The sequence below is a fragment of the Haliotis asinina genome, chromosome 6 (genome assembly GCF_037392515.1).
Source record: "Haliotis asinina isolate JCU_RB_2024 chromosome 6, JCU_Hal_asi_v2, whole genome shotgun sequence".
In the NCBI taxonomy this organism is placed as follows: Eukaryota; Metazoa; Mollusca; class Gastropoda; order Lepetellida; family Haliotidae; genus Haliotis; species Haliotis asinina.
The window spans coordinates 57,517,092-57,529,523 of NC_090285.1; the positions used below are offsets into that span (position 1 = coordinate 57,517,092).

At 42.8% G+C, this 12,432-nt stretch overlaps 1 protein-coding gene across 1 annotated transcript; it reads left to right on the plus strand.

Moving 5' to 3' along the window:
* Positions 1-1,581: 1,581 nt before the first annotated feature.
* On the plus strand, positions 1,582-6,454 carry LOC137287663 (uncharacterized). The gene is made up of 2 exons (XM_067820049.1): positions 1,582-2,260; positions 4,457-6,454. Exon 2 carries the CDS (start codon positions 4,550-4,552, stop codon positions 5,579-5,581), a length of 1,032 nt encoding a protein of 343 aa, XP_067676150.1. The 5' UTR covers positions 1,582-2,260; positions 4,457-4,549; the 3' UTR covers positions 5,582-6,454.
* The last annotated feature ends 5,978 nt before the right edge of the window (positions 6,455-12,432 follow it).

Consider the following 12,432-nt stretch of genomic DNA (forward strand, 5'->3'; position numbering starts at 1 on the left):
AAGCTTATTTTGACCCTCAAATAAACGATCTTGACACAAATTACGGACAATAGTAAGGACGATAAGGCAGCATAAATGGAGATGGTCAAAGCAAGCCCTGTCATTGGTCGACGCTTGCTATCGTCAGCCATTTGTGTCAACATCGTTTAGTGTACTGAGAAGCGTTTCAAGTCGGGGGTCATCTCAAAATTTTTTATGTTTTAAACAAAATCTTTAAACCTCGCAATGACAAGAGGGCCTGTGGCACCTCTCTGTGGAAGACGCTTTAAATGTCCATTTGAGAAGATAAATTTCAGTACAGACAAATACAGTTTATTAGTAATTATTAAGGAATGTAAAGCTGGCGATATAACAATGACGGAGTGTGAACCCCAACCAAGGGGCACCTGTTGTATCTGGCTTACATACTCACAGAAAACTCTGAAACAATACATCTCAACATTGTTGGGGTTTCCTACAGTTTCCCATTGTCTCCGTCGGAAGATCACAGGAGACAGTACAGTTGACAATGTATTGTGTGATGTACGTGTAAGGCCTCTCACACGGGACAGTGCAGTTGACAATGTATTGTGTGATGCACGTGTAAGGCCTCTCACACGGGATATTACTGTTGACAATTTATAGTGTGTTGACAAATACTGTTGAAAATGTATAGTGTAATGCAGTGTAAGGATTCTCAGATGGGACAATACTGTTGGCAACTTGTCTGATGTACTCGTAAGGCCTCTCACACGGGACAGTGCAGTTGACAATGTATTGTGTGATGTACGTGTAAGGCCTCTCACACGGGATATTACTGTTGACAATTTATAGTGTGTTGACAAATACTGTTGAAAATGTATAGTGTAATGCAGTGTAAGGATTCTCAGATGGGACAATACTGTTGGCAACTTGTCTGATGTACTCGTAAGGCCTCTCACACGGGACAGTGCAGTTGACAATGTATTGTGTGATGTACGTGTAAGGCCTCTCACACGGGATATTACTGTTGACAATTTATAGTGTGTTGACAAATACTGTTGAAAATGTATAGTGTAATGCAGTGTAAGGATTCTCAGATGGGACAATACTGTTGGCAACTTGTCTGATGTACTCGTAAGGCCTCTCACACGGGACAACACTGCTGACAATGGTTTGTGTGATGTACTCGTAAGGCCTCTCACACGGGACAACACTGCTGACAATGGTTTGTGCAGTGTTTATTTAAGGCCTTTCATTTGGACCAACACTGTTGACAATTTGTTGAGATATTTACGGCTTTTGACTTTTACCAACACGGTTGACAGCAAACCCAACAACCACTGTGTATATGTGTTTGCTTTAATTAAGTCGACAATCTCCTCTGACAAAATCTAACATGCACCTCAGCCAAGTTGAGCAATTTGAAACCTTATCTTGGGAAATTGGAGAGAAATGTTATCGCTCTCTTACTATGACAAATGTTGATTGCTACTGGCTGAATAAACACGTCTCTTTACACCGCGGGGAAGTCTCCAGTGAAATCGAACCCCGTCAGTGATTGATTTCTCTTTCAATGCCCTTTGTTGGGTAGGCTGGTAAAACGGTCGTTTGTCGACTTACCTGTAAACCTGACTGTGTGAACGTACATTGTGAAACTTGCACCAACGTTACAACTGGATAGGTAGAAGGCACCTGGTCGGTTACAGGTAATTCCATAAGGTACAGTGCTGGACGTTACACCACGACTTGGTCTGATAAAAAGAATTGGACTCGATATGTAAAAGACAGCACACCTGAATATCTGAACGGTCATCTTTTTGGACATCACACCTGGTCATGTAATGGACAACCCAGTTGAATATAACAACGCTCGAGTACAAGACACCACACTTGGTCACACTCAGGACATCGGATGAAATACCGGACATCACAGCCAATAGTGTATTTACACAACACCTGGTCGGGTTGAGAATAGCAATATAACCTGTTAATCTCACCTTGTGATATACCAAAGCTAATGCATGCCATCACAGAAGGACGTCACACCTCGACAGCTGTAGAGCCACACAACAAGTCAACTGCAGAACGTCCCACCTCGACAGCTGTAGAGCCACACAACAGGTCAGCTGCAGAACGTCCCACCTCGACAGCTGTAGAGCCACACAACAGGTCAGCTGCAGAACGTCCCACCTCGACAGCTGTAGAGCAACACAACAGGTCAACTGCAGAACGTCCCACCTCGACAGCTGTAGTACATCACTCTTGGTCAGCTGAAGGATACACATATGGACATATGGTGGTATGTGGCAATGGTTGTTCTTTGTCGACAGAGGTCTAGAAGTGTTAAAGCGTAACAATGCAAAACAATTCATCCGAATTCTGAAGCTAAATACTGTAAATTTACATCTCGTCCGAAAATAGTTTATAGACCTACATAAATAATTCTTACGGACTATTTAGAATTATCACTGTTTATAGCTGCAGTTCGAGGACCCCAGTCATCATATTTTACGACTGGTATTTTGGTTTTCGCTTTGGTTCTGGAATCTCTAGTGAGTGATATCATGTATAACTCCCACCTCCGAGTACTGTTGTGTTGTCACGGCACAGATGTGTGCTTGTCTAACAAGAGTCTTGAGATATCACAATTGCTCTGGAGTGGACATGTCAATGTCGTAAATCACCCAGAATATCGAACCGTTATGAATGGAATCCGCCATTTAGTTGGATACGGTGGTAAAGACTTTCACCATTCTCTGTGTCCAGCTTTACCGCGTGAGGCAAGTCCTCAGATGGCATGATAGGTAGGTAGATAGATAAGCAGATAGATAGATAGATAGATAGATAGACAGGTAGGAGAGTGGGCAGGTAGATAGATAGGCAGTTAGGAGAGTAGGCAGGTAGATAGGCAGGTAGGAGAGTGGGCAGGTATATAGATAGGCAGGTAGGCGAGAAGGTAGGTAGATAGAGAGGTAGGTAGGAGGGAAGCTAGGTAGATACGTAGGCAGGTAGGAGGGTAGGTAAATAGATAGGCAGAGAGACAGGCAGATGGGTAGGCAGGAGAGCACAAGTAAGCGAGGAGGCAGAAAGAGAGGCAGTCCAACAGGTGGAATGCAGACAGATACACAAACAGGTCGACACGTAGGCTTAAAGACAGACATATGGACACGTTGAAAGCGAGACGTGTAGGCAGGTAGACGGGAAGACAGACAGACATATGGACGTGTAGGTAGGTAGACGGGAAGACAGACAGACATATGGACGTGTAGGCAGGTAGACGGGAAGGCAGACAGATAAGCAAACAGGTAGATATGCCGATAGGTCGATACATATGGTTAGTTCTATGAGTATTAGTGTGGTTACTTTTGGGATTCCACAAACTAACATTACGTGCGATATGCAATCGTGAATGCATCTGTGACAGCGTCCAAGATATGTCCATGTATGGTATATGATGTGCATATGGTGTGAGTATACTGATGACGCATAGTTACATCAGGAACATGCATACCAATAATTAATGTAAGTTAATCCGTATATTTGTGCGTATTAATGTGCATGTGAAGTTTATATGTGCAAATACTCGATGTGTGCGTCTTGAGTATACATGTACTGAATATCAAATTGCTTTTTGTCAATTTTTTACAAAGACGACATGCACGCTTATTTTTATGCGGTTTCATTTTTTCGAAACTTTTGCTGTTCAGTATATGTTAACATTTACTCTGTACTACCATGTAGTGGAGAGATCCAATAAGCAGATATGTGTAATAGCCATATTACATTTGAGTTTGGTACACATAAGTACACATAACCAAAGGTTTGAGACTTCGGCAAACTCAAGTCGTATTTGGCTTGAGGTCGGATCGCTTACTCGTGTGATGTCCGTCATGGAGTCCCCATCGCCTAGTCGTCACTTGTGTTGCCAATCATTGGATTGTCTAGTATATACCCGATTACAGACCATTTCTCGCATAGCTAAGATATTGCTGAGGACCGACCAAACAAACAAAGCTTTTAAAAACTGTTTGTTGTGCTCCACAATAACAATTTACACCCTAATTATATTAGGAACTCTGGTAAAATGAACCAGAAGATACCTGTGTGTAACACCCGAACGTAACAATAGCAATCCCCGCGTGGGTACAGTGTGTGAAGCTCATTTTCTGGTGTCCCCTGTCGTGATATTGCTGGAACATTGCTAAAAGCGGCGTAAAACTAAACTCTGAAGTTTCTTTCTGTTTAAACTGTCGGTAGTATTAGATTCGAAACGAGCCGAGAGAACATCGTCAGTTTCTGAGACTGAAAAGTAACATGTACTTGCCAGACTAGACTGTTTTGCTTATTTGTTTGTTTGTTTGTTTCAGGTTTAACTTGAGAGACTGCCAGAATGCCACAGTGGCTTTAATTACATATAATAACGTCATTATAGAAAAAGAAATCACGCAAATTATGACTCATTTTTCTATTTAGATTAACCATTGTTTCATTTCAGAATTCCAATCTGTTGTGAGGGTTATGACTACGGAGTTACTGGTCGTGCTTTCACCTGTCCTTCAACGTTATCAACACGTCTTTGTCGTTGACAATGGAGCAGGTGGTGCCAAAGAGGAAGCCGAACCCGAAACGCCTGGAGAAAACTCTTTTCGTGAACCACAAGGCGGAACAGGCGCTGGAGAAGAGATTGGAGTCTATCTCACTCACCTCCAGACTCCGGATGATGGAGCTAGACAGAGAGAGGATCACCTTGAAGAACGAATACCGTCTCAGCAGGCGTCGTAACGTGTCCTGCTCAAAACCAAGGTCACGGTCACCGTCACCCTTTGTTGTCTCGAGACCGTCACGACATCAGCCACTTGATCCTGTCAACGCGTACCTGCTGACGGAGTACCGCCGGGTGTCGGAAGTCATTCCCTCTATACTGATGTCACTGTCTGCTAAAGAAGAGAAGAAACACGAGTTCGTTGCCATGACGACAACGGAACCGGACAGGACGCAAGGCGGTTGTGTTGATGAGCCTGACATGACAAAAATTCAACAGCTGATACGGAACGTGAAGAAGATGCGTCAGGATATGAACGTGAGTAAGAGACTGGACAGCAACCGATGTAAGGTTAATTTTAAAGATTTGATGAAAACCATTGAAGCGAGGGAACAGAGAAGCAGCCCCTCTGACACCTACACAGACGGCGCATGCTCGTTGCTGAGACGGAAAATGAACAAGATGAGACGCGAGGGACAGGATGTGGATAGAAGACAAGGTCAAAGGACTCAGAGCGAAAGCACACAATCGACAGAACATACAAAGCCCCTGGATGACAGTACTCAAAGACAGAGACACTCCATAACGCTCCCTAGAGTCAGTGACACACCCGCGCAGCACCGTGGATTGACCATGACCAGAAGTGTGACGACGCTGGGCATGCCTGGAAGACAGAAGACGTCACTTCCGGCCTACACGAAGAGTCAGTTGGCCGAGGAGGATGAGTTCATCACAAGGACCAAGGTGACGCGTGAGCTGGAGAACTATGACAAAATCAGGGGGAGGATTGGTACGTTCATGGATACAATCTCTCAGTCTCGGTTACCTCCTCTTGAGCAAGGTGAACCTTTAGAATGAGTGAGATATGTCGCCATGCACAATACCAGTTCAAAACATTGACACAAATAATTCCATTTGCACAAACCGATGGGGAAATCTTTAGTGTTCTACATGCCAAACAATGGTTTCAGGAGCACTTGCTAATGCATTCTGGTAACCTTGAGTCAAACGTTTTCTTGAAAATAGCACGTCACTCCTTCGTAAGAAGATAATTCCTATTTTAAGATAGATCCTACAGCAAGACAAGCTATTTCCAGAAGACATCCCATGTTTAAACAGAACCTGTAATTTTCTCCGAGAAAGCTGAACAAATTATACTGTAGATGTTCTTATATGGGTTTATAAGAACGACAATATACATGATAAATGTCCAGACCTATATTGAGTGTTCGCCTCTAATGTGTGTCGGGTCTGGCTCTCAGTTGGGGTTGCCCTACGCTTGCTGGGACAACGGTGTCGATGACTTTATGGATATACGTTGAATAATCACAGGACTTTAATGGAGCAGTGCTAAAAATCACGGTGAACGAACTGTTCTGTATTGTATTTATCTACAGTATGTGCGTATAATTACACATTAATCAGTATTAAGACTGAAGTTCTAACGCAGGTAATCTAGAGTTGTCCCACATAGGGCACGTGTTATCTGGTGACCTGCTTACTGGCGACAATACAATCTAAGTACGAGCAGCTGCACATTAAGGGTTTCAGAAGATGCAAACGTGTATGATGTTAATATATATACAATTATCTTTATCTCAACCAGCGACGTGTGTTTTCTGGAGAAATTATAACATGGGGCATCGAAACAGAATATCTATAATTTGAATTGATATTATAATGATATGATATAGGATGTTTTCTGTCAATGTATTCTGTTCAAGCTACAGAGCACACTTATTGGTCTTGTTGATGTTAGATGACTATGGAATTCACATCTGGATCATGGAGACGAGAAGGATACAATTCTGCACGTTGAATTGCCACAGCAGAGCATAATGCCTCTTTTGGACTCACTATACCCTAATATAGATTTGTGCTCGTGCTGTCAAACGGAGGAATGTCTGCTCCAAATTCGAACGTCCATTTGCAGCCATTGGTTGAACCCTCAGGTCCACATTTATTCATGTAGGAGAGGACACAGGTGAGGTCGTCTGAGAGATATAAACCGCTGTGCAGGGTTGCGTCCCCTTGTCTTCCTACGATCCGGAAAAGTTATTTGACCGCTTGTTTATCAGCTCCCACATTGGATCCATGGAAGATGTCAATGACTTACGTCCTCTACCTGACTTGCTGGAATAGAGCTGGAATAAAGCTGGAATAAATGATTCAGTATGGTGCAATAATAGAGACATACTGCTTCACAAACGTGTCGTGCAATTTTTTTCTCCTTTTAGTAAGAACACGAAGTGGTTTTACATAAGCATTATGTATAAGTGCATATACAGGGAAGTTATACAGTGTACGTTAGATCGTCGAGTGGTTGTTAAGCATTATATCCCCACCCTCCTGTGTTACCTAGCAGAACCCTAACCGTCTCTCTCAGTCAATGGGGAAACATCACCACGCCGCTCTCGTGTCAGGCAATACTAGAGGAGCAATGCTTGATAAACATTACGAGATTTCAGGATGTTTACCTTACCTTATAATGCAAATATTGTTCTATTGGTACGTTATCGACGTTTCTTTTGCGCCAACTAGAGATAAATCCAAAAGTTTACCTATAGTTGAAGCTATGTTTATGCTCTGTTTGATACTAATGTCAAACAAGGAACTGACTATTGAACCTGGCTGTAGTACACTATCACATGGTCCACAGAGCCAACTGTACGTGCCCAGCACATTACAGATACCTTCTGGTAGTTCTACAAACAGTTTTATATGCTCACGGGCTACTGATTTTCACATGAGTGAGTTGGGGTTTTAGCATTATTCCAGCAATACATAACGGCAGGGAAGACCGGAAATGGGTTTCACACGTTGTACCTACGTGGGGAATAAAACCCGGGTCTTCGGCGTGATGAGCGAACGCTTTACCCACTAGACTACCCCACCGCACGGTTTTAACATGACGCTGTCTGAACATTCTCGACTGTTTGGGATGTTTCTCTTTGCTGTTTAATACCCGACGCCTGACAGATTAATACTCATTTCCGATACAGTGGAACCCCGATTAAGATGTTCGGAAACCTTTCTACACTGAAAATAATGGTTCCATAAACTTGGTTATTATTACCCTTTTATGAGTATTTAGAATCGATAGTTTGAGATGAAACGCGTGTATTGCTTAGAGTGTGTATTGCTAAGAGTGTGTATTGCTTAGAGTGTGTATTGCTAAGAGGGTGTATTGCTAAGAGTGTGTATTGCTTAGAGTGTGTATTGCTAAGAGTGTGTATTGCTAAGAGTGTGTATCGCTAAGAGTGTGTATCGCTAAGAGTGTGTATTGCTAAGAGTGTGTATTGCTAAGAGTGTGTATTGCTAAGAATGTGTATCGCTAAGAGTGTGTATTGCTAAGAGTCTGTATTGCTAAGAGTCTGTATTGCTAAGAGTCTGTATTGCTAAGAGTCTGTATTGCTAAGAGTCTGTATAGAGAAGGTTAGGTGGAAATACACATGGTAATTAAAACTCCAACTCACACAACAATGACTAGCAGAGCCATACAGTTTTGTGAAATATTCATGTCTAGTGGTGTTAATAGCAAATTTTACATTTAAATTGACCACGTTTGTTATCAACTGCTCGGTCAGGTGAATTAGCCGAAGTGATGCGGAGTATTTTGTAACTAAATTCACTAGTCAGCTGCAGAATACTTGAATAATATACTTTGTAAAGGGGAGGTGGTCGAGTGGCTAGTGGGTTGTTGTACGATATCACTTTATATGATCCCCTGTCGTGACATTGTTGGAAAAGCGGCATAAAGCTACATTCACTCACTCGCTCGCTCACTCACTCACGCACTCTATTTGAGAAAATATGTGCGGACATGTGAGGTTTCTCTATAGATGACGTCTCCCTGTCGTGTACAATCTGGACCACCTAAACCAGTGATTTCGATCATGGGCCGCATCTCACACAGTCACAGTCAGAATACAATATCATGCAATCAGCCCAATAACCGACCCTCTCCATACGTACGTGGTGGGTAAAGGACACAATACAGACGCAAGTGTTATGGTCTGTGCTGGGGATTTTACGTCACTCCTCTTAGTTTGTATATATAAAACGATTCAATTCTGATTTCGACCCTCCCGATCAAGCTAAATGAAATAATTTGTTTCTTTAAATAAAAACATCTATATTGCGTCTTTATAACCAAATAATACAAAAGAAACACACTGAAATTTATTATATTGTACACCACAGGTTCTAAATATTTTAATCAGCATGGTCCTCCACACAGCATTTTGTCCAAGCCAGTTATTTCCCTTAGATCAGGCTTAAAGGTAGGCGTGTGCTGCTATCAAGTCGTGTCACCCGGTGTATATTACCTCATATCAATATCAATATTTACTAAATGCAATAGTAATTACTACGCCAACAACATATTTATTGCTATTTTCGTGTTTTATTGTAAATGAAGACTAGTCAGTCACTAGCGTGAACTGGAACTCTTTAACTCTGTTAGTTGTCACATGATTTGTTTCCTGGGAACTACCTATAGTGGAGCTAAAATATAAGGCCTACAAACGTTGATGCTGGGTCCTTCGGACCTGCAGGTTTTCAGGCTTAAGGGCAAACACTGAGACGTGATGTTGATTCCAGTATTCAAACAACAGAGTCGATCATGACATGGATCATGGATCATGGTGTGGATCATGACATGGGTCGTGGATCAAGGTGTGGATCGTGACATGGATCATGGTGTGGATCATGGTGTGGATCGTGATATGATCGTGACATGGATCATTGATCATGGTGTGGGAGTGAGTGAGTGAGTGAGTTTAGTTTTACGCCGCAACAAGCAATATTACAGCTATATGGCGGCGGTCTGTAAATAATCGAGTCTGGACCAGACAATCCAGTGATCAACAACATGAGCATCGATCTGCGCAATTGGGAACCGATGACATGTGTCAACCAAGTCATCGAGCCTGACCACCCGATCCCGTTAGTCGCCTCTTACGACAAGCTGAGTCGCCTTTTATGGCAAGCATGGGTTGCTGAAGGCCTATTCTACCCCGGGACCTTCATGGGTCGATCATGGTGTGGATCATGCCATGGATCGTGATATGGATCATTGATCGTGACATGGATCGTGGATAATGGTGTGGATCGTGACATGGACCATGGCAGTGGGGACAAATTCCTAATCCACCATGAGTTTCGTCGGGTATTCCAATAACTGACCCAGTTATAGACGAGTGGAATACACCGCTGAGACATTCTCGGTTATAAATTTATAACAAATACTAAACTGATTGTGTGCATGTCTATAAAATTGCTTCTGTTGCTTCTCGGTGGATTGTTCACGAAAACTTTCTCGAAGTAATAATTAGTTGCGTAAGTAATGGAATCATGTCAATTTCTGTCACTGCTTCTAGTAAAGGGGTGTGTGTTCCGACTTGATCTCGTCAGTATACGGCTAGTATAATACCAATGTGACGTGAAACCCAGCTCAACCAACCATCTAGCATAGGAAGGTCTGGGTTCTGTTCCCACCTTGCTGGATTGAATGAGTTTAGTTTTACGCCGCACACAGCAATATTCCAGTTATATGGCGGCGGTCTGTAAGTAATCGAATGTCTGAGAATCAAGTGATCAACAGCACGAGTAATTGTGGTACGATGACATGAGTCAGCGAGACTGGCCACTCGTTAGTCACCTCATATGACAGGTATTTGTTAGTGAAGATAAGTTCTAACCCGGATCTTCACGGATTCCTTGGGACAATGAGAAAAAGGAGTCCTACAAGAACATGAACTGACTCATACAAAGTGGAACTGCCAACAGACAAAATTCACAACACTCGGAAACGGTTCCAGTTTAGCTGGGCGCATCCTATTCCATACTTGAAAATAAACAGTTCTTTGATATTTATTTGGTATTTATCAGACGGCGTCCCTGTGGTACATCACACGAGAGTCTGCATTTGTGTTGACGTGATGGCGGCCAGCGCAGCCAGAATACTGACATACTCCCTTCCCAGATTAACATGCGTCAAAATATGAACATCTGTCCGCTGTCCAAACATCAAAGCACTGCTCTTCTCCTGCACTGGTGTGTCCTCTCCTTAAAATTCCCGACAAGGAACACTAAGTGCCGTACCTAATTACACGATGACATTTTAGGATATGTTGAGTCTAGCCACGTGTTTCTGATCCTGGTTTCTCTCCGGAAGTGAGCCTCGTTTGAAAACAGGGTGACCGCTGCAATACTTTGTTTACGTTGTGGCTACAATGCATTCTGAACAAACTTTGAGCCGAATCTGAGATATAGGTGTGACTTCATAAATCTCGGTTTTGTCCGGGCTTTTGTCAACTTGTTTTGTTGAGACGCTAGCCTTGTGTGTGTTGGGTGTGACCTGGACTCTCGGGTATATCACAGCCTGTAGGTGTAATTGAAAAAGGGAAATCCATAAGTGACCCAGGCCGTAAAGGTTTCTTCACTTCAGTGCAACCACCAAGCAGACATAAACTTCAAACAAAGAACCGTTGTCAAAGCGATCGCCCTCTCACAGTCTCCCTACTGTCTTGTTTATCTTGTTTGTTTGTTTGTTGTTCAACCTCGCACTCAGCAATAAGAGGATATTATATGTAGTGCCCATGTCATACTATATGTACGGCACGAGTGCCTAAATGTTGGTATTTCCCGAGCCAGGGCGAAGGATACAGCAATATTTAATCACAAGTGTCCTAAACATAGTATGATATGGGCTCAAATATAATATTCTGTTTATGACCGAAGTCGTCAAATCGAAGAAAATTAACCCAAATCTACTTTCTAATACTACCTGCCGTCGCCGCATGTAGAGCGCAACGTCACAGAAGTAACGTGAAGTCATAGCATTTTTCATGACGTCACGTCACCATGATAAAGTGATACTTTGCCCTAGCTAGGGCATCCTATGAAATATATGAACCCCATATGTTGGTTCTCGTAGGAAATAAATACAGAATCTCACCCAAGTGGCTACACGAGTAGATAAAGTAACAAATTATTTTATGGCGGTGGTCTGTAAATAATCGAGTCTTGACCAGACAATCCAGTGATCAACATCTTGAGCATCCATCTGCGTAATTGGGAACCGATGACATGTGTCAACCCCGATCCTATTAATCGCCTCTTGGGGCATTGGGTAGCATTGTGGTTAAAACGTTGGCTCGTAACGCCGGGTTCGATTCCTCACATGGGTACAGTAAGTGAAGCCAATTTTCGATGTACTCCGTCGTTATTGCTGAAATATAGCTAAAAGCGGCATTAAGTATATTCACTCACGAGTCGCCTCTTACGCTAAACATGTGTTGCTAAAGACGAATTCTAGCTGGAATCCACTATGAATGAAGCCAGAGCAGTTTGTTTCTTTCTTTTTGACTGGTGGCTGTTCGTATAAGACTCTGCACAAGCCAGTGATAGATATCATAAGCGACGATAAGTACCGCCACAGACGACTACTACATCCAGCCAGTTCGGTCGGCTCTTACGACAAGCGTAGTTTGCAGTTTGCGGGGTACCTCTAAGAGAGAGAGAGAGTCTGTGTGGAAGTTTTAAAAGAGCATTCGCAAGATATCACGCCTCAAAAATACTTTGACCAGATGATTGGTGATGCTAACATGGAGATCAAGTGAAGTCCGATCCTAAAGAGCTACAAGTATTGTACAGCCCAACATATAACAAGCACCAAACTCCCGGGCTGTTGTTGTACAAGATAC